At 41.1% G+C, this 26,085-nt stretch overlaps 1 protein-coding gene across 1 annotated transcript in view; it reads left to right on the top strand.

Moving 5' to 3' along the window:
* GLG1 (golgi glycoprotein 1) overlaps positions 1-26,085 on the top strand; it is an 82,678-nt gene that overhangs the window by 37,604 nt on the left and 18,989 nt on the right. The window contains exons 3-10 of the mRNA XM_039721115.1: positions 2,598-2,684; positions 6,140-6,355; positions 13,011-13,214; positions 13,836-13,907; positions 16,091-16,274; positions 18,006-18,220; positions 24,133-24,254; positions 24,905-25,006. Of these exons, the coding sequence (XP_039577049.1) occupies positions 2,598-2,684; positions 6,140-6,355; positions 13,011-13,214; positions 13,836-13,907; positions 16,091-16,274; positions 18,006-18,220; positions 24,133-24,254; positions 24,905-25,006 (1,202 nt within the window). The remainder of the gene's footprint in view (positions 1-2,597; positions 2,685-6,139; positions 6,356-13,010; positions 13,215-13,835; positions 13,908-16,090; positions 16,275-18,005; positions 18,221-24,132; positions 24,255-24,904; positions 25,007-26,085) is intronic.

Below are 26,085 nucleotides of genomic sequence, written 5' to 3'. Positions count from 1 at the left end.
TACTTTGCAAAGACTATTAATCACAACACATTTGGGTTTCTGTACTGGCCTTTGGAGGAAGAACACAAGGTGACTTCTTTAACCCAGTATAACCACATTGGTCTTAATGGAGACTTCAGAGTGGAACATTTTTAAGAGCTTTATAAACTACTTCATTATCAGGGGAGGATAGCAGACGTCTTTCCTGTTTTATAATTGGGGGGTGGTTCCCGTGAGTTACTGGGAGCAATGTGATGTGTTCCTTTTAGGAAAGATGTGAGCAGTACTGAATTTAAACTCTTAATTTCAGCTGTTGACACCTTCTGTATTACGTTCACAGCTGCTAAATTCTTAGACTAGTTTGGAAAATGCTGTGGGGGTGTGATATTTAGAGGCAGTTTGAGACACTTGGCTGGTTTTAGAACAGATTTCCTCTCAGCACTGTGTTTAACAGTGAGCAAACTATTAGCCAGTTTTTGGACTGTCAAGCTGACACTTCAAATCCCAAGACTCTCAAAAAAAAGATAAAACTCATTGCTGAGGTTGGTATTAGGGTTCTTTTGGTTTTTCTCATTTCTATTCTGGCAGCATACACCATATCAAGATCCTTAATTGCTTGGTTAGCCCTGAACACAGACAGACAAGTGCATGCCTCAGTGACAGTCTTGATTTTGGATGCTTGAGAAGCTGTATTTTGTTTTATTATTGGAAGATATATTCCAGAGATGAAGCCCAGTCATGCTGTACAACCAGTAATTTCCAACTGTGTTTATAAATTAACCTTTAGCACTGCCTGACTTCGTTGGCAGCTGTAATTCTCTGTTGTGCAGGGCTGGATCAGATGAAGGGCACAACATGTTTCTGTTTAAGTCTTCTTGAAAAAGAGAAAACTCCAGTAATTAAAATGTATCTGCCTGACATTTAAATGTGCCAGCAAAAATTACCTGAATGAAGAAGAAATTGAGAATTTTAGAAGTCAAAGTTGGATCTATCTTCTGCTAGATTAAGTGATGGCATCTCTGCTTCAAATGTTGGGTGAATGTGGATTGTGGAAGCCATTCACAAATAGGAACTGTGGGCTAAGTCTCATTTTCTCAGGCAGAAATTTAAGGGAGGTGATAAAAACTAGACCACAGAGAGATTGTCTCTTGTCCAAATGTTTTCTTTGCCTCTCTCTGCAGTACAATTGCTGATCATCCCCTGGAAAATACAGCCTAGTGCTAAAATCAGGAGTTCTAAGCTGCAAGTTTAACCTTCTTTCTGTTTGTGGGAAGGTTCATTTGGAGACCATCACGTTTTGAGACTCTCCAAAGTGTGAGATTACAAATGCAGAGATGCATTCTCATCTTGTGTCCTCATTCTTGTACTTCCAGTTCTGTCTGGGAGAGACCTACAGTGCTCTTTGCAAGGACAGGTTCCCCATTCATTCACTTACCTACTAAACCTCATGTTTACAATTTACTCCATCTATAACACCCTAGTTTACCATCACCTCCTTTTTTAACTTTTCACAGCTCCAAAACCATAAGAGGTGTGGAAGGTGGTGCAGTTATGCTGATTCTGATTTTGGTTCTCTCTCTGTGCTTCCACCTTCCTGGAGTAGGTGTAAAACTTGTGTAGAGCATGTGATTGTTTTCCCAGTGTTTTGTGTACAATTGAAATGGTTTTACCAAATTTTATCTTTTTTGATATTAATTTATCATGAAGGCAGAGTTTTTAAAATTAATTTTTACAACTTCTTAATCTTTAAGTCAATGAAAAATGTTTAAATGCAACTTAAGTTCCTGGAAAAACAGATGATCTAATAGAGCAATCAGGCAATGCTTCAGCTATTAATTTGTTGAGGTTTCATGACCTTACCCTGTATTTTTACTTTATGGTGCCTCAGGAGGACATCTGGGACGTGTGTGTGTATCTACAGGGTGTGACTTGCCCAAGACTGATTCTTGTACAATGTTCCTGTGTATTGAGGCTCCTTCATGAGCTCATTGCTGGCTTCTGGAAGAACAGTTGTCCTTTCAGAGGCATTTTTGCAGTCTAAGTTCTAATGTATTGTTTTGCTGTGCGAGAGTGAACCTCCTGTAGATTTGAAATATGTCTGCATCCAAAAAGTTGTCTGGTCGCAGCCCTCACAGAAGGATCAAGCTGCTTTGTCTCCTGCCTTTTTTTGCTAGGTTTTTATAAGGTTTTCAGCATGACATCTGCTCATATTGAAGATCTAATTTGTTCAGTTCACTTGCATCAGACACACCATGGCACACAAAGGTGTGGTGGGCTAAAGGTGTTGCTAAGTATGCAGCAGGTAGCAAGTTAAACCTTTCATTGTTTTATCCTCTCAGTTATGAATTATTCTTCATTTGTTATCTTTGCTTTTAATGAGTCAGCTCATGACCTTGCAGAGATTTCTCACAGCCTGAATTTGTTCAGTATGAGAAGATTATTGCAGAAATGAAGGGACAAAAGTGTTGTCAGGGAGACTTATTATTGATCATTTCACTGTAGAAGGATGATGATAGAGATTGGGTATGAATGATGTTTAATTGTTTTCTGAAGCAAAATATTTGTTATTCTCCATGGAAAACTCTTAAACTCCCTTTCTACAAATGCTTTCTCTGTAGCTCTTGTGGAACTACAAGCTGAACCTGACTACAGATCCAAAGTTTGAATCCGTGGCCAGAGAAGTCTGCAAGTCCACTATTGCTGAGGTAAGCCAAGGGGAAGGCCTGGCTGCTCTTGTGATATTGAAGCTTTTGTTTCTTTGTGAATTAATAGCTAATTCACTAACTAATAGCAAATTAATATGTGAATAATAATTTGGGAAAGCTCTAGAATCATATACCAAATTTGTACCTGTAATTAATTCAACCTCCTTGCTGAAGAAGCCAGGTACCTTAGTGGTACCAGGCAGAGGGATGGGAGAAAGAAATGCTGAACTAGCAACCCACCAGCTCCTCCCAGAGCTTTTGTCAGAAATTGGTTGTGAATTGGATTTGTCCCCTCTTTATCATGTGTTTGACATTTGTAAGAGTGTTGTTGGAGCAGGCCTACTGCTAAATTTAACATAAGGCTGATTTTGGACTGTGTCTTGCTAGCAGAAAGGGTAAGCACACAGACATCAAATGAAAATCAACTTGAGGGGGTTTTTTTTCAAGTTTTAAAGGGTATTTACTCCAAGGAGACCATGTTAGGAACTTCTTTTTAGGTTGTGTTAGTTGTTGCTCTGTGTCTCAGGCATCCACTCACCTCGGTACAGCTTCAAAGATGACTTGATCTATCATTTCTTTCCTTGTGCTCAAGCTCTTGAGGCTGTGAGCTTATGCAGGAGCTTGCTGAGCTGAGATCTCTTCCTCTGTTTGTGGTGATTTTCAGCTAGACTTCAGGGAAGTAGTGGAAGCAAGGTCTCTGCAGCTGTACAGGGTTCAGCTGACTTAATTCAGTCACTAAGCCATGCTCTCAAAACCATGGTTTGTATATCCACCAATATAATGTGACCTAGCCATAAACTTGCCTTTTAAAAAAACATTTATTCTGCTCTAGTGTAAGTTGTTTAGTGTAAGAGAGATCAAAAAAATACTTATTAGAAGAAGGCTAGAAGATCAAACAGTGGAGGACAGCTTGCATCAAAGGATTGTGTTGTAGCTGGAGTTTGGTACCTCCCAAAAGCAAACACTGCCAAATCTGTTGAATCCCACTTTTTTCCGATGATAGAAAGGACCATGTTTTTCTGTTTTTTGTCATATGGCTGCTGCAGAATTTTTACAACCAAGGCATTCTTGAAAATGCTCTTTTAATAGTCTGTTAATTACCATTTTTATACAGTGGCAGTCTGGCAATGCTCTAAACGCTGCCCTGTGAATCTGGGATATTGCATTTAAAAACAGTGGGAAGAGTATACATAATTTCAGAATTTTGTCATTTGGTGAGTGGTTTTTAGTTAAAGAAGGTTAGATAAGGAACTATAATCTCATGTTTGACCTTCTGGTGTTTAATCCTGATGCAGGTGCATAAACCACTCCTCTAATATTTTTAACAGTACTTCTACAAAACTCTTTAGAACAGATATATAGTGGGCATATACTCCTCCCATACAATATTAACCTGTTCATAGTTTCCTTAAATTGCCACTAACTTGTATAGGTGACTTTTTGGGTGAAGGAGCTCTGTTTAAATTATTGCTTTGCACTAAGAACAAAATACAACTAGAAGGGCAATTCCTAGAAAAAGTCATTTGAGAAATGGTGAATGACCCAGCTGGGTATGGGTATGTTCTGAAAGTGCACCTGTAAATTTTATCAGCTAAATACAGTTTAAAATTCCAGTTTATTTTGTTCTCAGCTGTTGTGGCTTTTATAAGTTCTGGCATGAGCTTTAACCTAGAATTATAGTTGGCTACCAGATAACAGTGGTTGCTTTAGAAGTGGCCTGGCAATAACATGTTCTCTTGGTCTTTTCTGCAGTTCAGTGGCTCAGGCCATGGAGCTCTGGGGCTGTTTCCAAAGCCAGGCTCTTCCAAAAACAGCATGTTGCTGTTGTGTGCTGGTTTGGCTCATGGTACTGGAGCTGAAGTAGGGCCAAACCAAAGATGCAGCTTTCTCAGAGAGCACTTGCTCAACTCTGTCCTGTTCACCCTGCAAGGATCCTATGTGTTTTCACTTTAAAATGTATTTTACACCTTATCTGTAACAATTACATTGACTCTAGTAACTGTTTTGCTAGTAGCTATTTAGATTAAATATAAACTGTTTCACCAGCCCACATCTGCCTTCAAATAATGATGTTTAAAATGTTGAATGTTTTATTTGTCACACAGAAAGTAATGGCCTCATAAGCTGAGGCAGAGATCTGTTTTATTCATCTAGTCTGACCTGTGTGAGTCTGTCACAGGGTGCCCTGAGTTATTCTTGTTTGAATTAGAATATATCTTCCTAGAGACAGCTCTCCATTTTTTAAAATTTCCAATATAAATATTCCAACTTGGTATTTGAGCACTGATAAAATGGTTTCCTGCCTGTTCCCTTAGCACTGCCCTTGCTTGTTATCTGAAACTGCCAGAATTATTGATTGCCATAGATCTTCCTTGAAATTGATGAGCCCTTCAGTATTTTTACAGGGACAAATCTTTGATGCAATCAAGTCAGCCCATGTATCTATTCCTTGCAAACCTGTCAGCACTGAACTTTAGTGTCTGCCTGCCAGGGGTTCTTTCTGCAGTGTTATGACTGCAGTTTTCAGCACACTCCTGAGCAGAGGCCACCAGAACTGGGCAAGTATTTCAACATGGGCTTGCCAGGGTTAAAGAGTTGTGTAGTCTCAGTGCTCCTTGGAGCGAGGCATTGCACTGCTCCTATCGAATGATTTCTCCTGGGACCATCCTTTACTGATAAGTTACCATGTTTTCCCCTTCTTTTGGAAAGACACTGTCAAAAGTGCCTGCATCTTTTACTTCCAGAGGTGGTGGGTTTGGCCTGTCTGCTTCCCTGAGCAGTGCAGGCTGTGATTTATATTGGGGACCTGTCTGTTCTTGTATGCTGCTTTTCCAATCCCTGCACAGCTTTCAGCTTTAGTTAGCTGTGATTTTTACTTTTTTTAGACCACTGAGTAAAATGGTTTTAGTACCAACAATCAGTTCATGCAAGAGCCTCTAAGAAAAGAATTTGATGAGAGTTTTCCTTTATAGTATTTTTCATCTCCTAGCAAGTTATAAACAGTTCCATAAATAGTGTTGACTTTTGAATCAGTCTCACTTTTGGCCAAAATCTTATATTGTACGAGGTCAGGTTGCTAATGGGGGTCTAAGTATGATTTAGAGATGTTGTAATATGCTCAGCTTTCTAAATAAAGGTTTGTCAAACTAGCATTTTTCCTACAAGTCTACTTGATTGCAGGGGTTCAGTGTAATTATAAAGGACGATTATTGAGCAATAGAATTTATAATCCTCAAGGTCGCTGTGTTTGCTTTTTTTGGATGCTGGCACACATGAGATTTCTCATTTCTAAAATATTTTCAATTATTCTGACTTACTGGAAATCAAACTAAAGCCTAGAGGGTTTCTTTGCTAGCAGATTTTGAAGCTACAGCTTCAAGTTTCTTTGAGGATTTTCTTATAAGGTTAAATTCATAAACTGCAGCCACTGTAATTTTCTTTTTTTTTTTTAACAGATTAAGGAGTGTGCAGATGAGCCAGTTGGTAAAGGGTTCTTGGTGTCATGTTTGGTGGATCACAGAGGCAACATCACTGAGTACCAGTGCCATCAGTACATCACTAAAATGACAGCCATTATCTTCAGTGATTATCGGTTGATCTGTGGCTTCATGGATGACTGCAAAGCTGACATCAATCTCCTGAAATGTGGCAGCATTCGACCTGGAGAAAAGGTATCTGGAGAACATGTAGATTGCCAATAGACTTGTAAAAGTCATTCACTTCAGGAAACTGATGGGGATGCTCTGCAGTAGTATTACTGTCTTACTTGCAACTGAGAGAATAGATGGTGTATCTCATCTCTCTGAAAAGGGTGATGTCCTGATTGTTTGCAGTTCCTTTTTAATAAATGTGCATTCATTCCTCTGTGAGGAACTGATGGGGAAACTTTCATTTGTCTTTCCACACCCCACTACAAGTGATCTGGCAGGTAGTTGACTCTTTGATGAGGCCTTCTAGAGCTTGACTCACTACATTGAATCCATACAATAAATTTAAGCAGGCCTGTTGCTTGGCTTATTTCACAGTCTGATTGGGTCTGGCAGGAAGGTTATCAAGGTGATGATGCCTGTGCTATAACCCTCTCTGCTTTCTCAGGCTGTAGTTGATAGACAGGATCAACAGCTTTTATCTGTTTGCTTCTCTGTTCCTCTGCCCCTACAAAATCAGTTGAAGGGCACAGGGTGTGTGGTATCACGTTTTAGTGGTACAAACAAGTACTGTCCTGGTTTTACTTAATCAGTGTTCTTTTGCCTGTGAGGCATAAGCAGAGGTTGCTGCAAAGAACAGTTTATAGTGTCTGGATGTGGAATTATTTTCAAGGGACTGTCTTTCCCTGTCTACTTCAGCATAGCTAATGCAGCAAATGTGTAGTGCTGCAGGAATGAGTGACTTTTTCTATGATAAGTTTTTATGTTTAGGGATAAAGTTAAAATTAGCCTATCAACTTTTTACAGTACTTTTTAATTATAGCTTTTATGCTTATAACAATTAGTCTCATAAATGAGCTATTAATGAAGGAGTTTGTAATAAGATACATATTCTTTGGCTAAAAGCAGAAGCTTTCCTAGTTGTTTGAGATATTCACAGTTATTAGCAGCTAGTATGTTAAATTTAATTTCTAGTGTATTCCAGAAGACTTAGTTGAGCCACAGAAAGCACAAAAATTAGGACTCAGTTCTGGAAACAAGAACAAAAGTAACAACAGAAGCAGCAGGAACTTGGATGCACTATAGGTTCAGGCTGGTAACAACTGAGTAACTTGCTTTTTCCATAAAGCAAAGGCTCTTTTCTAATACTGGGCTGAAAGACCTCATGAAATGAGAATGAGAAATTGCTTTTAGCAATCAGTATAGAACCAAAAGTGTAACATGAATCCTGCGTGTCGGGTCTGCATATTACCTGTGGCTTGACTAAATTTAAATAAATTAAAATACTTATGGTAGCACTGAAGGGATACAGCAGAGGGGATTTTGTAAGCATAAACCAAATCTCAGATGGTGGGAGTGAAGCCAGTGTGGGCAGGCCTGTGTGGCTAACTGCACAACTCACCACACTGGTTGGTTCGGGCGGGTGAAGGGGGAGGATGGAAAGGGTGGCTGAGGCCACAAGGCACCAGAGAAAGGGAAACTTCGGCTCACCAAGTTTCTGTGGGCTAGCAAAGTGATCACTGACCAAACTTCTGTGGGTTTTACTACAGCTCACACATATTCCTCTCTTTCTTAGTACCCAACCCAGAATATTGTGCCTTGGTTTGAAAAAGCATTGCAGCCTGTCATATATCTTTTGTTGTGCTGTCATCCTTGGCACTTGGAGCAATTGAAGTACTCTATACTGCTATGGAAACAGCTATAAATGGCTATGCAAGCATTTCTTTTGTTGGTGTTCTGTTCTATCCCTTTGCTGCTTCAGAGAAATCTAATTTGCTTCCATCAGATGCTGGTTAAGGTTTTATTGCCATGCTCTAGCTTCTGAGAGTTACCTGTAGAGAAATAGTCTTTACCCTTTTGTATGACTGAAGGTAACTGTGAATTTAATAAATAGGACCTGGACACCTGAGGAGGATGGGGGAAGAGATTCTCTCTCTTTTTTTGTGGAAATAAGCACAGCTAGACCATGAACTCCATCTACATCAGGCAGCTAGGGGATTGCAGTATAGCAGCTTCATCAGAGTTACTGGATTAAACTGGCATTTTTAACTGTGAAAGGCATTCAGGTTGATAATCTGGAATTACCTTGCCCCTTGAAGCTTCTCTGCTAGCTAACCATGTTCCTTTTCTGTACTTCCTTTTTTTTTGTTTAAACTTGCTTGATGCTTCCTAATTGAATTCTGTTCTTACTGAGTTTGTTGCTTCTGATGTGGTGGTTTCTTTGCTTTCTTTTCACACATTTCTAGTTGGGTTTCTGCTCTGTAAAAGCAGTCAAGTTCAGTTTGGAAGTCTTGATCTGACCCTAGACTTCATTTTGCTATATGTAACAGGCTGTGGATGTGTCATTTGGAGGCATTAAGTTTTCTAACATGCCTGGGTGGGGGTGGGAATATATCTTCATCTTTTCCCAACTAGTGGAGAAACATTTAATAGTACTTTCAGTCGCCTCTCCACGTGGCTGTTGCGTTTCATAATGAATTTGGTCTCCTGGTATTTTGAAGTTGCTTTATCTTCATGCAATAGGAATCTAATTTGAAATTGAAATGGGTAATTGCAATGGAGCTTTTCTTCTACAGCTGCTGATGGAATTGAGCTACTTTCCCAGTCCTGGTTGTGTCCAGGATTGTATCAAACTCTGGTGGGTAGTGTGTAGCTGCCAAGGTGCTGTTTAGCCATGATGTCCAAGCTATAGTTGATTATTTGCCATAATGAAGGCTGCATAAGTGTCAGTTGCACATCTCTTGTAGTAATTTATCAGATAATATTTTTCCTAGAGGAAGACACCTTAGGAAACCATTGTTTTCTTGGTTTTGTTTTGTTTTTTTCCTCTAAGTGCTCCTAAAGGAAGACACCTCAGGAGACCATTGTTTTCTTGGTTTTGTTTTGTTTTTTACATCTAAGTGCTTTGAGTACAGTTGCTCTCTTTCCTTGGTTTCACAAAAGTACTGGACACAGAGGGGACTGAGTCTTAAGTGGGAAGATATAACATTCAGCTCAATCCTTGTTTATTCAGTGTAGTAGTGTAACATTGTACTGTCATCTGAAGTACTGGGAATTAGCTAATCCAGGAGACACCCCAGCATCCCTGGTGTGTGGGTTAGCCAGGTGGAATGCTGAACTGGAGCTCCCAGTAGATTTCTTAGGTGGTTTTCCATAGCCTGGCTGCTCTTGCTCCAGTGGGTTGGCACAACTGTCCAGTGCAGGGTGCTGTGCTGATGAGACAGGTTATATTTTACTCTCCTGCCTGCTGCTTCTTTTTACTCTTCATTCTCTTTTGGTCACTTTTCTTGCTTCTATCTGCAAGGCTGTGGCTGGAGCAGATCTGTACTTGAGGCATGCCAGGTTTCAGACAGGATCAGATCCTTTCTGGCAAACTTCTGAAAAATGACAAAAAATCCCCAGCAGTTGCAAAGCCTAAACTATACCGGGGGGAAAGTGAAATCTCTAATGGAAAATGAATACTAAATGCCATGTTTTTAAAATTCTGTTTTGGCCTAAAGCTGGATGCCTGGAGTTTGAATTTTAGTCATAGGAATTAAAATCTCCCAGTGTTGTGCTGAAGGGGATTTGCTTGGGCACATACATTTAGAACTAAGTTTCATTCCTCTGTGGCTCACAGTGCTGTGGGACAGTAGTGGAAAGCTGCTTGTTGATCTTTTGTTGATCTAGGTATATGGTTTCCTAAATCTATGAAGAGTTTCAGGGCTCTCCAGTCTAGGTAATTATCTAGTCTGTTTTACAGATATTTGCAAATTTCAGTTAAAATCCTACATTTAAAACTTGATAATGGCGGTGAAGCTATGTTCCAGAAACCACATGTGGTTTTTAGATTTGATCTTTTATATTTCGGTGTATTGCTCCAGAAAAATGAGGCCTAGACTTTGTCATCAGGCAGCAGTTTTGCAGCAGTCCTGACTTCTGGAGTGAACTTAGAGGTTTTCAACTCTGCAGTGGAGGTTTTATGAGAATGGGTGCTGGATAGAGGAAAATGGTTTTTAGGGTTCATTCCACAGCAGAGCTGCAGCAGGGGTTTGTTTCACCCTTGTACACACCAGGCAGCTGGTGCTGGAGCAGGAGCTGTGGGATGATGATCCTTGAGTCTGGTGCCTCTGAAGCTGAGCTGACCACCCAGGACTGCTGGCACGTGGAATGCAGGTGGGAACAGGCATCTCTTGAGGTGGAGAGCTGGATGGTGATACAGGTACCACCAAGGTGTGTCAAAGGTGTCCTGCCATCCTTGGGACAAGCCTTGATTGCCAGCTGCTTTAGGGTGGTTGAGTGCAGCTATACACACATTTGTTTTCCCTTCCAGTCTGCAGTAAGAGATGGTACAATATTAAATACAGTAGGTGTTACCCTATAATTAAAGCTTGAAGTGATATTTCTCTAAACCATGTTTGTAGAGTCCCATGCTCTGTTTGGCAGTAGTGTGGGTGTCTTCCTGCACTTTTGAGGAAATGAAAAGTCAGGCTCTCCTTAAAATTGCTTAACTAGTCAGCACAAGCACTGCAGGGACCTGATCTGCCTGAAAATGAACCCCAGATTAGGCCAGTAAATCTTCCAAACAGTCATGTTGGACACGGGAACCTTAAGAGCACCACAAGGAGGTGTGTAAATGCTTGATGGTTGGAGGAAAGGGCATGTTTCAGGGGCCAGATGGGTTTGTTTGTGTGTGTTTCTGTTGAGTCTGACATAATTCAAAATTAATGTAACGCAGGGCAGCAGAGTAGCCAGCACTTCAGAATGATCTGCCCAAATGTGAAAACTCTATTAGCAAAGGAATGCAACAGATGAGCCATTTCTTGTTGTGTCCCTGAAGTGTAACAGCAAGCATTCAGCATCCAGCATATGGAAACCTGTTTTCCAGATTTCCTATTAAAAATAGGTTTACTTACATATATGACTCTGACCAGGAGTCTGAACCCACACTGCAATAAACCAGGAAACTTCTAATTTTCCTAGCAGGAAAAGCTTGCCTTCTGCCCTTCTTGCTAGGGAAGCTGCAGGTGAGTGAAAGTAACCTTGATCTGCCTTGCCTCCCACTGCATCTTCACTTAGGCAGGAGCAAAAATGTGCCACAGGAGCTTAAAATGGTTGTTTTCAATCATTCACACTGGTCATCCTCTCAGCTGTAGTTACTACCTGTGACTGACCATCAGAGTTTGCAGAACAGTGTTTGTGTTTGATGTGGTTATGGATAAATGGCAATTTTAAGTGATGTGGCAAACTTACTTCTGAGTACTATTCCTCAGAATCCAGATTTGAGGATCAGTCCTAAAGGGACTGTTGATAATTATATTTCTTCAAAGACATCTAGTCAGCATATGGAATTGGCCAGTTGTCACTCAAAGAAAGGAGCAAACCCAAATCAGGAATTTGTGGAGGTGTGGGTTTTAGGTTTTCTGCTTGCTTTCTTTTTTTTTTCCTGGGGGGAAAACTGCTTTTAGCCTTTTTAAATTGATGATATTTCTGTGTTGTGTTTATGAGTTAACAAGTAATTAACCAATTCTACTTGTGCTCCAAGTGTAGCAGAACTAAGACAGGAATCAAAAGCTGCCTGTGTAAGGAGACACATCAGAACAAAAAGATTGGGGAGAGTTGTGTGGCTTTTTGTAGTCATGGATATGTTTTCTGGAGTCTGCTCTCTTACTCATGCTCCTGTAGCAGCAGTGGATGATCTGCTTGACAGAGCAAGCTGAAGGGATGGCTCCTAAATGGTGACTGCAAATGCCAGGCTGGGTGATTCAGCTGAATACGAACATGCATGCCTTGTTGCATACTCAGACAGTGTAAGTTTAGTGGCAATATCCTCTCACAGCAGAGCAGCATAAATTAAGATGGCCTTCACATGAAAAACTTGCAGAAGCCTTGAGCAATTTGTATCTGTAGAGTCCTTTAGAGGAACCAAACCTTCTGCAGAGGTATGGAGGGGGCACTGTTCTCTTTTTAAGCACATAATGAGGATATAGGAAGCTAAATTGAGCTTTGCTCTGTCTCTTCCAGGCTTTTGAGCAAAGCACAGGCTCTCTGTGTTTATTGGCAGTTGCTGCTCACAGTCCAAGCTTGTCTCCAGGCCTGCAGGACAGTGGATGTGGTGCACAGCACTGGGCCAGAACTGCTTTGTCAGAGACCTCTGTCTACTCTTGAATACTTGGCATTTTTGTGTTCTCTTAGTGGAGGAATTGGGAAGCCTGGATTGGTCAAAGCTCCTTTGTGGCCTTTTTTACATCACAAATTTTCACCACCCAAACTGAAGGCTTGTCTCAGTGTGGCAAAACTATGATTTTTCTCTCCCCAAGCATTTTCTTAATGTGATGCTGTTCCTTGATGTTGCCATGGTGCCAAGAAAGCTGTGTCAGATTAAAGATAATTTGGCTGTTTTGGTAAACTGCTCTGAGCAGTGTGACTAAGTAGTGATAATCTCATTAAGTCACATTAAAACAAGCCCAGAGCATTGGAGGGGGAATTTCATGGTGACCATCAGTGGGATGGTGATGTATAAATTGTAGTTAGTACAGGTTTTAATTGTTGCCTCCTCTGAATTTAAATGGGGTTTAGACTGAATATTGGGAACTCTATATGTAAACAGTTTGTTGCTTAATTAATGTGATACTTGGCCAGAATCACAGCTCACTTGATTATGTAAAAGCTTGGTTACAGGTGTCTTGTTCTCCCACAGGATGCTCACTCACAAGGAGAGGTGGTGGCATGCCTGGAAAAAGGCTTGGTAAAAGAGGCAGAGGAGACTGATCCTCGGATCCAGGTTTCTGACCAGTGTAAGAAAGCAATCCTTCGTGTAGCTGAGCTCTCCTCTGATGACTTCCACCTGGACCGGCATCTCTACTTTGCGTGCCGCGATGACAGGGAGCGATTCTGTGAAAATGTGAGTGCTTTCCTCTTCCTTTCTCTCTACTGTAATCCATTAAAAAAGCCCAAAACCTCTCTGGAAAAAGCAGAGAAGGGAACTGTAGACTTGAGCCTGCGTGACACTGTGTAATACTGAAAGTAGTCACTCTGTAACTGTCATTTTGCAGTAATTCCAGCATTAAATTCACTCACCCAACAAACACGCATTATTTCCAATGGGTTAATGAACTGAATTGGCATAAATGGTTTAAGGGGCATGACAGCTGGTGTGACAGGGAGTGGGGGAGGAAAGGCAGAGGTGAGTGACCACTCCTTTCTACAGCTGTGAGCTGTTGCACAAAGTAAGCCTGGTCTGACTGTACTTGCTGCACTTTTTGTGCCTAGCACGAGCTGCATTGTTCAGTCTCAGCTTGTATTAGCTGAGGATTGTTACACTGAAAGGGTGATGAACATGACTAGATTTTTTAATGCAATAAAATTTAAACGGTTTTTATTGCATAGAAGCTATTGCTGTCATTTGAAATATTAACTTGAATATATTATTAGTTTAAAAAAAAATCTCAGGTGTAGTTTAGCCTGCTCATCAAATGTTACAAGTATTATCTTTAAGGGTAACTGTTACTGTTCTGTTTCACAGACTCAGGCTGGGGAAGGCAGAGTATACAAGTGCCTCTTTAATCACAAGTTTGAAGAATCAATGAGTGAAAAGGTAAGTATCCTGGTGAGACAAATCCCTACTGCAGAAATCATCAGATCACTCCTCAGTCCAGGCTGCATTATTCTTTTCCAGTGTTAAGGAAAATGTCATCTTCCTAGCCAGATAATCAGCTAGTTTAACAAATGCTTTTACTTTGATATTTTTGTGTTTCAAGTTTCAGTCTTTCAAGTAAAGGATTTAAATAAATCAAAGCTTTTGGGTGGGTAATTTGGAGAGGCAAGACATGGAGCTCAAGTGGTAGCATTGTGATTGACTGTTTAAAGTAGCAGTCACAGCATGCTGGGGTAAGCCTTAGATAAACGATGTTTTAATTGTAAAGATTAAAAACAAAAAGAAGCTGTGTTTCTTTCACTTGTGTTTTTAAGGCTGTTTTCAGGCATCACATTCTGTGTGGGAAGGATGCATGGTTCAGTGACTGAACAGAAGTTTTCCTTCTGGTTTTCTTGAAGATGCGGTTTTCAACAACAGCAAAAAAGAGTTGTTCTAGAAAGCTAGTTCTGAAAAGGTTGTATTGGTGTAGGTGCTTTGTTAAGGCAGCAATACCTTGAGTGATTTTGGAAGCAGCATCATAGTGTTTGGGATTATATGGAATTGTAATCTGTTGGGAAGGATGTGAAGATGAATATCGGTAAAGATCTTCTCAAAGAAGATCTGCTGAAGGAGCCTGACTCAGAGTGCTGAAGGGATCAGACTAATTTCTTTTTTGTTAATTGCATTAGCTGTCTGACAGCTTGGTTCCAATTAACAAATTCAAATCTGAACAAGTGATCTCTGAGGGCTTTAAACAAAGCTCCATTTTGTAGAACTGTGTTACTGAAATGAACTGCTGCTGTTGCTTAACCTCTGTTTAGATACACAGGGACACTGGTAGTTTTTGAAGGGTGTTTTCCGTGATCAGCTGACTGAGGTATGAATGTAAGATGCAGAGAGGTTACACCAAGCTGCAGCAGATGACTTCGTGGGGAGAGAGGGGTGGATGCTCTGAGGGTGCAGTTTGCAGAGCAGAAGGAGCACTAAATGTGGTTCTCACTCTTGTAGCTGCCAAGGTTGGGCCATCTGCAGAGTCACTGGTTTTGTAGAAGCTGTTACCCAGCAGAGTCCCTCCTTGCCGAAGGCTGCTGCATACACATGTAGCCAGCAATAGCTGCGGGTGGGTGGCTTGCTTTGTGTCATCCAGAACTGGCTCCTGGGCTCTATCCAGCCTTTCCCTGCTTCAGGTGATGAGCTATCTGCAAACCTGTATCTCCCTGTGTCCGGAGCTGTAAAATTGTCCAGTCCCAGGGTCTGGGACTGCACAGGAGCATGAAAGACAGAGTGGGAATGTCTTGGAGTAGGGCTTTCCAGGTCCTCAAGTAGGTGTGGGAAGAAGGGGGTGAAGTCAAAAACCTGATGTAAGAAAGTGGGGAGCAGGTTCTAGGACTTTCTGATCCTTGTGCCAAGATTGCTCCCTCTTTCTCCTACTCTGCATATTCACTGTTTTCCTTTCTTTCAACTGGGCTGGGAATGGACAAATTTTTGCTTGAGCTATTCTGAGTTATCTGTTGCCCTCAGATTTAATTTTGACATAATTTAAACCAAAAGCTATGAAGTGTAGCAGTGTTTTTACAGGTCTTTTTTTGGTTGAAATTTAGAGGGTTGTTCTTGCAGCTGCTGGGTTCAGGTTTGGCCACAGTGCATCCTCATGAACCTCATCAGTTGTGGAAAATGGCTGGAAATTCCCACGGTTACACTGTTTTATCTGCTATCATCTGCTCAGTGCCTTGCGGAACAAATCCAAGAAACGCATTATTTTGTAAATGCAACTGGAAAAAGTTATTTCTTGAGGGCATGGGGTGAGCATGTACCACAGCTGGGATAAATGTCACCAACTGCTCCTAGTTACCACGAATGAGTCACACTCTTCACAAAAATCTGGATAAATGTGCAGTTCTAAGAACTGCTCTACAGAGAGCTGCTCCCTTTGAAACCCCTGATCTGTTGACCTCAGTGTGCATTGTTAACTGCGTGGTTTCTATGAGACAAATGAAATTTAGCTGCAGTCCAGCTTAAATGCATGAATTTAAAAGCATCGGTTGTTTTCTGAGATGCAACTTGAAAACTTGACAGCAGCAGGTCCAGCTCTCTACTAGCAGCACACAGAAGCTCATTCCACCACCCCAATGTGTCTCCTGCAGTGTCGTGATGCTCTGACAACCCGGCAGAAGCTCATTGCCCAGGACTACAAAGTCAGTTACTCGCTGGCCAAGTCCTGTAAAAGCGACCTGAAGAAATACCGCTGCAACGTGGAGAACCTGCCGCGCTCGCGGGAAGCCCGGCTCTCCTACCTGCTCATGTGCCTGGAGTCTGCTGTGCACAGAGGTAAGTGGAATTCAAGACTTGCTGGGACCTTGATTTTAAATTCAGGGACCTTCAGCTTCAATGTGTGTTTACAGTCCCCTTCTCTTTCCAAACTTTGTTTCCAAGGCAAATTTCCTCATCGTGGTGCTTTCATCGCTGTTGTTTTGATGATCAGAATAGCTGAGTAAACCCCTCTGCCACTGACTCCTTTTGTGCAGACAAGAAGTTTAAAATGCAAAATAGCAAATCCCACTTGGACTGCTGATGTGTAGTTGCAAATCCTTCTATTCACTGTGAATTGAAGCAGCTCTTTTCCTCCATTGTGTAGCAAGCATTAAATAAGCTACAAGGTTAAAACACAAAATAGAGAACCTGTTTATCCTCACTCAGGGAAAACCAGGGATACTAAGTTCTCTGCCTCTTGTAAATAATGTCTTTTCTTGCAGTTCAGTAGCTTGAGTAAATGCCTTAATTTCTCTGACTCTGGTTTTTTCCCCATATAGTAAGAGAATATTAATTTTGGTCATTTAAGTTAATGTAAGCTGGAGGTGTCCTAACATCAGCTGCTGTCTCCAAAGGCATTAGAAGGCTCAGTGCCGCTGTACCATGGTAAAGGTTCTCTGTGAAATTGCCATAATGTGAAACAATGTGTTACATCCTCTAGATCTGCACTGGAGAACTGCTTGTTTTCCCTCCTGGCATGCAGCTGGGTGGTTTCAGAGTGAGCAGCAGGGGTGCAATGCTGCAGTGCCTCTGGCATGGGATGGAAAGGCTGCCATAATCCCATAACCAGTCTGCATCTGTGAGTTTGAATAACTCATTGCTTCTGATTGATGTGGAAATGATGTGCCCTGTTTGTAGAAAAGTTGTGGTTTGGGGTATTGTTTTATTTTTTTCACTTCTCCCTGCAGTAGGGCAGGTGGTTTCCTGAATTGCATGCAGAAAACTGCTGTTCAGCTATTCAGTTTCGTGGTGGAACAGGTTCTGCAGTGTCTCATGCATGAGGCATAGCCCAGGAGGAGCACTAATTATTCCACACAGCACCATGGACATGTATTACAATGCCTGGCAGCCCCTGTTGGGGTGTCCTCTGTTCCATGGGATGTTGTGCACATATAAATAAGTTGTGATGGGGACTGCAGGAAAGCTTATAGCAGATCTAAGCATTTACTACAGCAAGATTTCTGTGCAGCTGCAGTGGTTTGTTGGACACTCCATATACACTCTTGTTTAAGCCTGAGTTTTGTCTTCCTGAGCATTTATGTGCTATTGCCCTAGAGAACCTTTTCATTGGAGAAAACATTTAACCTGCTGTCCAAACAAATTCCTCTCCCGGTTACATAGCAAGCTGGTGAACCTATCAAAGATGACTTCTGTGAAAAAGGAGCCCTTGAGCATGTGGGGAAAAGCTGACTTGTGTTACAGAGCTGCAGATCCATGAGTGATTTCAACTGTTCTTCAGAAGCAACTCCTGTAATGTGAAGTCCAAAATCAGATTCTCCTAATCTTTCAGGCATTCTTGTTTTTTAAAACCTGTGTTAAATCCATAACTGGCTGTATTTTACAGGGTTGTTGAAGTGATGGGAGCTACCAAAACCACTGGTTTATTCCCCAGCATGAATTTCAGCACATTTCTTAGTCTGGTGTTTTTCAGGGGACCTTGTCCCTGCTCTTCCAACAGGCTGGTAGCACAGGTCAAGAAGGGCTCTGCTAAGCATCGAAACTAAATCCCATCACTTTCTGTTGCCTCAGGTCGACAAGTGAGCAGCGAGTGCCAGGGTGAGATGCTGGATTACCGGCGCATGCTGATGGAAGACTTCTCTCTGAGCCCAGAAATCATCCTGAGCTGCCGCGGGGAGATCGAGCACCACTGCTCGGGCCTGCACCGCAAGGGCCGCACGCTGCACTGCCTGATGAAGGTCGTCCGCGGCGAGAAGGGCAACGTGGGCCTCAACTGTCAGCAGGCAGTAAGGAGCTTTTCTGCCACCTCACTTCGGGTTTGCTCAGTTCATCACCATGGTATTTTTGTGAAAATCCTTTGCTAGGATTTTTCTCTTAGTCTAGCTGAGAAGCCTCAGAAAAAAAATGTAAACAATATCTGATGGGTGTGGAATGCGGTCTGGAGGTTGTTTACCAACAGGTGCATCTTTTGTTGGTCCATATGGATTGTTTCTACTTGATGCCCAGTCATGGTCCAGCTGTGTGGACTCTTTGAGAGTCATGGGTTTTTATTATTTATTCCATTCCTTTGTAGCTTTCTGATGGATCCTTTCTCCCTATTCTTTTTAGTACAGTTTTAGTATAGCATTTTAATAGAATAGAATATTATAACAGAATAGAATATTATAACAGAATAGAATAGAATATAACAGAATAGAATAGAATATAGTATAAATCAGCCTTCTGAAACATGGAGTCAAGATTCTCAGAACAGAATAGAATATTATAACAGAATATAATATAATATAATATAGTATAAATCAGCCTTCTGAAACATGGAGTCAAGATTCTCATCTCTTCCCTTGTCCTGGGACCCTCGAACACAACCACACTCAGCTGGTAAAAGCACTGATTTCTGTCAGCGTTTTGCCTCGTGGTGGAGGTTCTGCTGAAGTCAGCCCGTCTCTGCTGGGCGCCACTGAGTGCTGGAAGCAGTTGTGTAATTGCCATGCTGTGAACTTGGTGTGTAGCAAGGGTAAGGGTGGTGTTTTTCCCCTCAAAAAATACATTTTGGATTGTTGTGCTCTGGGCTTTTTATTGGATCTTCTGTAGTTTTTCTTCACCTGCTTTGAAGTAATGGAATTCTCTCCTGGGTGCAAGGTGTAAGGAAACTCGCCTTAAAGCATTCCTTGTCCTTCTCTTTTCTCCCTTTCCTTCCCTTTTCCCCCTATGCCCTGTCCTTGGAAATGCACAAAACCTTTCAAAGCACCTTCCCACTCAGTTTTACTTTTGCTACTTCATTCAGCTTTAATGATGGAAATGGAACTTTGGGGATGGGAAGGTGCAGCAGATTGCTGTGTGTTGATGTACTGGCAGCCAGGGAAGGAAATGCCATTTTCCTCCAAACTACCTCTGTAAAATAGGATATTTCTTTTTGCCTTTTTAAACTCCATTTTGGCCCAAATACATCCTGCTTATAATTTCTTTAAATTGAAAACAATTTTTATTCAAACTCATTAGTGCTTTTTAAATATGAAATTACATTTTTGTACTTAATACTTGATTTTAATGACCCATGATCCCAAAAAATGATATCAATTATAAAAATGGCAAGGGAGTGTTAGTGCTGATGTAGGAATTCTGGGAGATGTGTGCTCTTGACTTATTTTAATAAACAAAGCCCCTGTTCTGTACATTTTTGTTTTAAATGTAGCTTAAAACTTGAGCCTCAAATGATGCCAATTTGTATGTATTATCAAAGATAAATTAATAGCTGTTAAATTTTTGTAAGTCATAGGCTGCTTTTGTGATGAAGCTTATTTCTGCATAAATACCAGGTGTACTGGTGCAGCAGCTGTAGTTTGAGTCATTCCTGCAGGGATCTGTAGTGCATGACTTAGGCTTTGCAGCCTTTGTGTTAAAAATGGAATATTTGTTTCTTTGTTTAAATATGAAATTGAAACTACTGCTTCAGAATTTCATTATTTGGAAATATTCATAAGATCAGTTAATATTGGGAATAACTTTTAGATCATGACATGCATGTTCAGAACACATTATAAATCAATACAGGAGGACCTCAAAAGTGATTTGGGATTTCAAACTTTCAGAGAAAAATATCTTTAGAAATTTAGGGCAAGTTTGGAGGTTTTTTAGTTCTCTTATACTTAAGCTACTGCTTTACATTTTTACATTAAGTTGATGCAATAGTAAATAGGATTGTCCATGAGTCCCCTTCAAGTTAAATGTGTTTTTTCTCTGGGCAAAGGACAGGAGAAAGCAAATTAAGTGTTGATTTTATACCTACATTTAGCTTGTCTGGATTTTTATGGGCAAGAGGAAATAGATGATTGCAAGAACAGGATAAACATTCCTATGTTCTGAGTTTCTGAAGACTGACACAGTACTGCTCTATAGCTACCTACAACTTTTAAAGTACTAAATAATTTATTGTTCTTAATTTTTGTATTTGAATGGTAAGGGTTGTCTCAGCTGTCAGTGGCTTTGTTGTGTTTTGACTTAATGTGTTAGAATGAGCTTTCTGCTTTTACTTTTAAAGGTGGATAGATTATCTTTGCAAGGAAGAGAATATTATGTGAAACTCTTACAGATACTGTGCAACCTGGGCTAGAGGCTTCAACTGCTTGTCACATGAGGCTGGCCTGCATGGCAAGCCCTTCCCAAGAAGGGAAGTTAGAGATCCATCCTCCAGAGCAAGCTGGGGCCATTTTAGTTCTTTTTGGGTACCTAGAGAGCACCTTTGGTGTGTGTTTCTGGTGTGGCTCTTGATGGTGGAGCAGTTGTCTGTGTTGCCCCCACATTTTCACCTGCAGAAAGAGAGGAAAACAGCACAAGTGCTCTGGGATGGTCCCTGCAGAGCTTGCTGCAGAGCTTTGGGTCCCTCTCCAGATGTTGTCTTTTCTATAGAGTCAAAAACTCACCTCCTTGTGCTTTTAGCAGTAGCTTTAGCTAATGCTAATACAGCACCTTGATTTCTTGGCTGACTCAAAGCAACAGGTGTTGTCCTGAAATTCTTCCTTGTTGAAGCTCTATGACCAGACACACCTGCCTAGAAAGATTGCCAGGGGCAATTGTAAAGGGAAACATCTATTTTGGATCTGGTTTTACTTCCTGTCCTGTCTGTGAAGGTTTACTCTGATTCTGCTTGTCCTGTGAAGGGAAGTCATTAACCCGTCTGCCAGAAACAATATAAAGAATCCTAAAACAACAAAGCACAACCAAAGAACCTCCGTTTCATTTTTCTGCAAGAGCATTGACTTGTACCCTTTCCTGCAGGTGGATTATGAGTGATTATTTGTATTTAAAATTTTGAACAAAATGCACTGTTAGATACTATCAAACCCCAGTATTTTAATTTGGGAAGTTCCATTTCTTGTGAGACACTTCAGCCAGAGTGTTCTTGCATGTGGGAGTCTGTGCTCACACCTATCTGCTGTTGTGCAGGAAGCACATCTAGACCCAAATGTCAGAGCTGTGTGGGGGTTTAGTCTCAGTTTGAGTAGTGAACTTGCCAAAATGCTAAAGCTCTGTGAATGGTAGAGGAACAATGGATTTCTGTAAGTGGTTTGGCCTAAGTTAGGAAGAGGACCCCTGGGTGTGTGCTGAGCCTCATAAAGGATCCTTCCCACAGGGAGGATGTGTTTGTGCTGTGATAAGTCATCAGATAGGAGATACAGTGTCACCTGTGAGCATCAGCCCTTCAGAGGTCGGCAGCTGTACTGGCAGGCTCTAGCATCTCTGGTGCTGCTTGGTGGAAACTGTATTTTATATTACAGTTGTTGATAAATTGTTTTTCAGATATGTGGCTTCTATCCTGCCCTGATCTTGCCTTTGGGTTTTTTTCAGTTCAGACCTTTGAGTGGACAAAACTCCAATCCCTGCTTAAAGGGCATATATTTCTTGCCTCCAACTTCTAATACAGCTGTTAAATTGATACTTCATTGTTAATTTAGTTCCATGCCCAGGGTAAAAGTTCAGAGCATTGTAAAGTTAATCCAGCTGCTTTTCAGCTGTAAGGATTCGTTGTGTGAGGGAAAAAAATCCTGTACAACCTTCACTTTTATCAGTGGTGCCAAATTATTCCTCCTTCCCTGCAGTCAGGGCAGCTGGCTTGGTGCTGCACATCGTGCTTGTGGTTAAGAATTAAGGCTGGGAATTCTGCAGTAGTGCCCAAAACAGGGTGGAGGGATAAGGAGGTGCTTCAGTGCTTCTGAGCTGCTGTACCTGGTGTGCTTTGGCCTCTTCCACTTGATAGCAACAAAAATACCAATTAACTGAGACCTGAGAAAGAATCCTACCTACATAATGCTCTGGCCAGTTTATTTAATCTGTGTGTCTAAGAAAGTGTTTGGTTTGAGGTTCTATTCACCCATCTTTCTAATATGTAAGTCACTTTAAGTAATCCCAGAAGTTTACACACACAGTATTCCCCATCCATGTAGGCTGTGTGAATTTACACCAGCAAAACCATAATATTCTTCTTCCTCTTGCAGTGACTCTTAGAAAGTTTGTAAAGAACACATCCAGTTAAAGTTTGACCTTAAGGTTCTGTTTGACCACGGTCAGAGATGTATAAAATGTATCTTTTAGTATTATTATTATTTTTAAATTAATATATCCTAAGAATTTTTGATAGACAGTGCTCTTCTCAGCTGCCTGCATCCCTTAGAAGCTGAGGCTGGGCATAATTAAGAGCAAGTTGCAGGAAATCCTGTGTTCCTCCCAGGCAAACTGTGGTCTCTCCTCATGACTGCAAGTTTGCTATTGGATAAACAGTGCTAGCTTGCATTTTCTCCAGTTCTCTGATGCTTTTTTCTTGCCTGTGTTTTGTGATGTTAGGGCTTTACCCCTGAGAGTTTCCTGAGTGGTGTTTCGGTGCAGACTTTGAAAGGTGGAGGATAAAATTGTAACTGTGCTTTTGATTTAGTTGGGCGGAGGGCCAGTGACAAAAATCATTAACTAAGTGTCAAGATGTTAAGAGCACCTAGACCATTTGATGTTGGTGTGCAGTTGTCTTCTCAGCAACCTCTCTTTTTTTTCCCCATCTTCAAATTTGTCAGCTGAAAATGTTTGCCTGCCAAAGGATGATACCAGTCTGCCTTCCATCAGTCTTTGGAAGTCTACAACTGGATGGAGAATGAAGTAGGGCATGGGGATCCTTGGCTGAGTTAAGGTCCAGAAGCTGCCCTTGTCCCAAACTGAGTTTTAGCTAAATTCTCTTCCCCTGGCCCAGCAGACACCTCCCAAATTAATGTTCAGATGATACAGATTGTGTCCACATTTGGTTTTGTAACATAGTGCTAAATATGCTAAGTGATGTTTCCTGATTAAGAAAAGAATTGTTTTTCTGCAGCTTTTGTCAGAATACTTGTTTCACAAGAAGAAAATACTTGATGGAACTGTTCATACTGTATTTTCCTATGACAGCTGAAAGTATTTAGAAGTCATAAAGGGAGTGCTGGGATATCAGCTTTGGGTTGGCACACCTGGTCTCTAAATCTTTGGAATATTTTTGTTTTCATCGTTCACTTACACTGTGTGAGTAGTTAAAACATGGTGTCCTGGCTTTATTTTATACCTTAGGCACACACACACACAAAAAATGTGTACTACAGACCCTGACTTCCAAAACCTTGAGCAGGTGTCCCTGAGGAAATGTTACTTCATGGGACATCAGAACAGGACTTTTTGTCCTGTATTTCAATAAAACTTTTTGTCCTCTCCAGGCAGTTAAAAAACTGGTTTATACTTTGTAGATAGGCACACCTATCTTGAGACATTGATTCAAGTTTCTGTTGTAAATAGTATTCATGAAAATACAAAAAAAAATTTGTATATTTGGTGTTGTCAACCTTACGGAATGAGGCTACCATGAAAGCTTAAGATAGATCAAAAATACAGTAAGCAAATCAAATTTTACCTGTTCTGTTCTGTGAATTGGTATGTAAGTAGTCCAAGTTCACAGCTGACCTTCAGTGTGTAACTGGTCTCATACAATGTTCCTGGGCTACTTTATAATGGTAATTAGGGTCCAGCAGTGCTGGAGTTGGCAGCACAAGCTCTTAAAATAAAACACTGCAGAGCAGAGTTCATACATCATGGTGTTGTTACTGGCATAGAATTACCACACTGAGAGATTGTAAGTAGTCTCATTTATGTCTTTAACATTTGTTTTCCTGTCCACAATTCCTTTCTTCAGCTCCAAACCCTGATTCAGGAAACGGACCCCGGTGCCGATTACCGCATCGACCGCGCGCTGAACGAGGCCTGCGAGTCGGTGATACAGACAGCCTGCAAGCACATACGGTCTGGAGACCCCATGTAGGTGCCTCTCAGGCAGAACTGGGGCTTTTTTTCCTGTTGGGCATCCATGAAGGGTGTGTGGCTGACCAGTAGAGACACTAAAACCTGTCCAGGCTAGTTACTCCAGACCAGTAGCAGATCAGAGCTGCACTGAGATGTCTCCGTCCTTGCTGTACAAGCAGTCCAGTATTTTTATAGGAGGAGTGATTTAGCACTGGTGAAGGATGTAGCTTTGACAGGCACTTAGACTTAAGCTTGTAACATTTGCTGTGCTAATTTCTCTAACCGTGTACGTCTCAAGCAATATCACAAAGTGACAAACCTGGAAAGGCCAGGTGAGCAAACCCATACTGCAGAGACGGGTGTCTCCTTTGTCTTCAGCTCTGATAATGTAATCTCCCCTGGGCCAGATTTTCTGTGGAATACTCCTTATGATTTTGTTGTATATCAGACTTGCTGAGATAAGTAAAACAATGGAACATAACAAATACAAATCTGATATACACTTGTTTTGAATGTAATCTTTTTGAAGGAAGAGAAAGATTTTCACTGAGTTTGAACATCTTATCTATGGGTCACTGGAAGACTGATTTGGCAACACCAGCTGTTACAGGGAAGCTCAGCATGATTTTAACAATCTGTGGCCTGGCTTTTTCTTCTGTTTGCAGGATTCTGTCTTGCCTGATGGAGCACTTGTATACTGAGAAAATGGTAGAAGACTGTGAGCATAGGCTCCTGGAGCTTCAGTATTTTATATCTCGTGACTGGAAGTGAGTACTGTGAAACAAGATTTATCTTCACTTGATGTTTGTATTAAATGTTTGTATGCATTAGCAGTTGCTTGTAAAACAGTATAGCTTGTGGTTGTTCAGAAGAGGACTTTCAAGTGGAACACTAAAAGCAAAAGCTGCTTAGAAAAGGTGTGATTCCACTTAAATCAGGTACTCTCTTAGAAGTGATGCAGCCTTAAGAAGTTCTGAAGTTTGAGCTCTAAAATTCGTTGCATCTTTAATTAAAGAATTCTGTCTGACCATATTGAAGCTGAAGGTCACTTTCTCTGCAGGTGGCAGCCAGTTGTATCCACTCCAAGTGCTACAGTATGGAACTTAAGGAAACCAAGTTTTTAAATATAACAAAAACTCCCTGTGTGAGAAGCTTCCTGCCTCCATCTCTGCCTGTTCTCAAATTCTCTAAGTGTGATTACAGCCTGTAGAGCAGATGTAATGCCCTTCAGAGCACTACTTTTCCATCTTTCTCAGCCAGAGATCGCAGTGCTTTGTTTTAAATACAAAGCCCCTGGTGTCAGTGTTGGTTAGGATGAGGAGAGAATAAATTTGATAAACGTGACCAATGAGGAAAGAATAAGTGTTTGGCTTGTCTTCCTAAAGAAGATGGAGAGGTGAGGAAATAGAGTACATTAAATGGAGTTGCTGCAAGAAATTGAATAATTGTTCTCAGTGGCCACAAAGAGTGTAAGGCAAGAAGTCCTGGGCTTTGATTACTGCAAGGAGTGTTCAAATCAAACATTAAGAAAATCTTGACTGAAAACAAGTCCTGTATTTATGGACAGCATTGCCAGTAGCTGAGAGCTGATGTGCTGTGATCCTTCTGCTTTTAAAGATGGGGCTTCATAGAACAGGGAGTTTAAGGCTTTTTGGCTGTTCATTTAGTCATCTTAATTATTATCTCCATAGGTAGACAAGAATACTAAATTTTTCCCCCCTTCCTGTTTATCTTCATTGCTGGGTCTCCTGGCTGTATTGTTTCCAGCAGATAATTCATTGTTTGAGTCAAACTTAAGTGATTGGAAGAAAGAAGACTGATTACTATTTGCATTTTCCTGGGAGTA

This window comes from Passer montanus, unplaced genomic scaffold, assembly GCF_014805655.1.
Source record: "Passer montanus isolate IOZ18808 unplaced genomic scaffold, ASM1480565v1 scaffold45, whole genome shotgun sequence".
Taxonomy (NCBI): domain Eukaryota; kingdom Metazoa; phylum Chordata; class Aves; order Passeriformes; family Passeridae; genus Passer; species Passer montanus.
The sequence above is the reverse complement of the archived record's forward strand: the minus strand, read 5'-3'. Positions and strand labels throughout refer to the sequence as shown.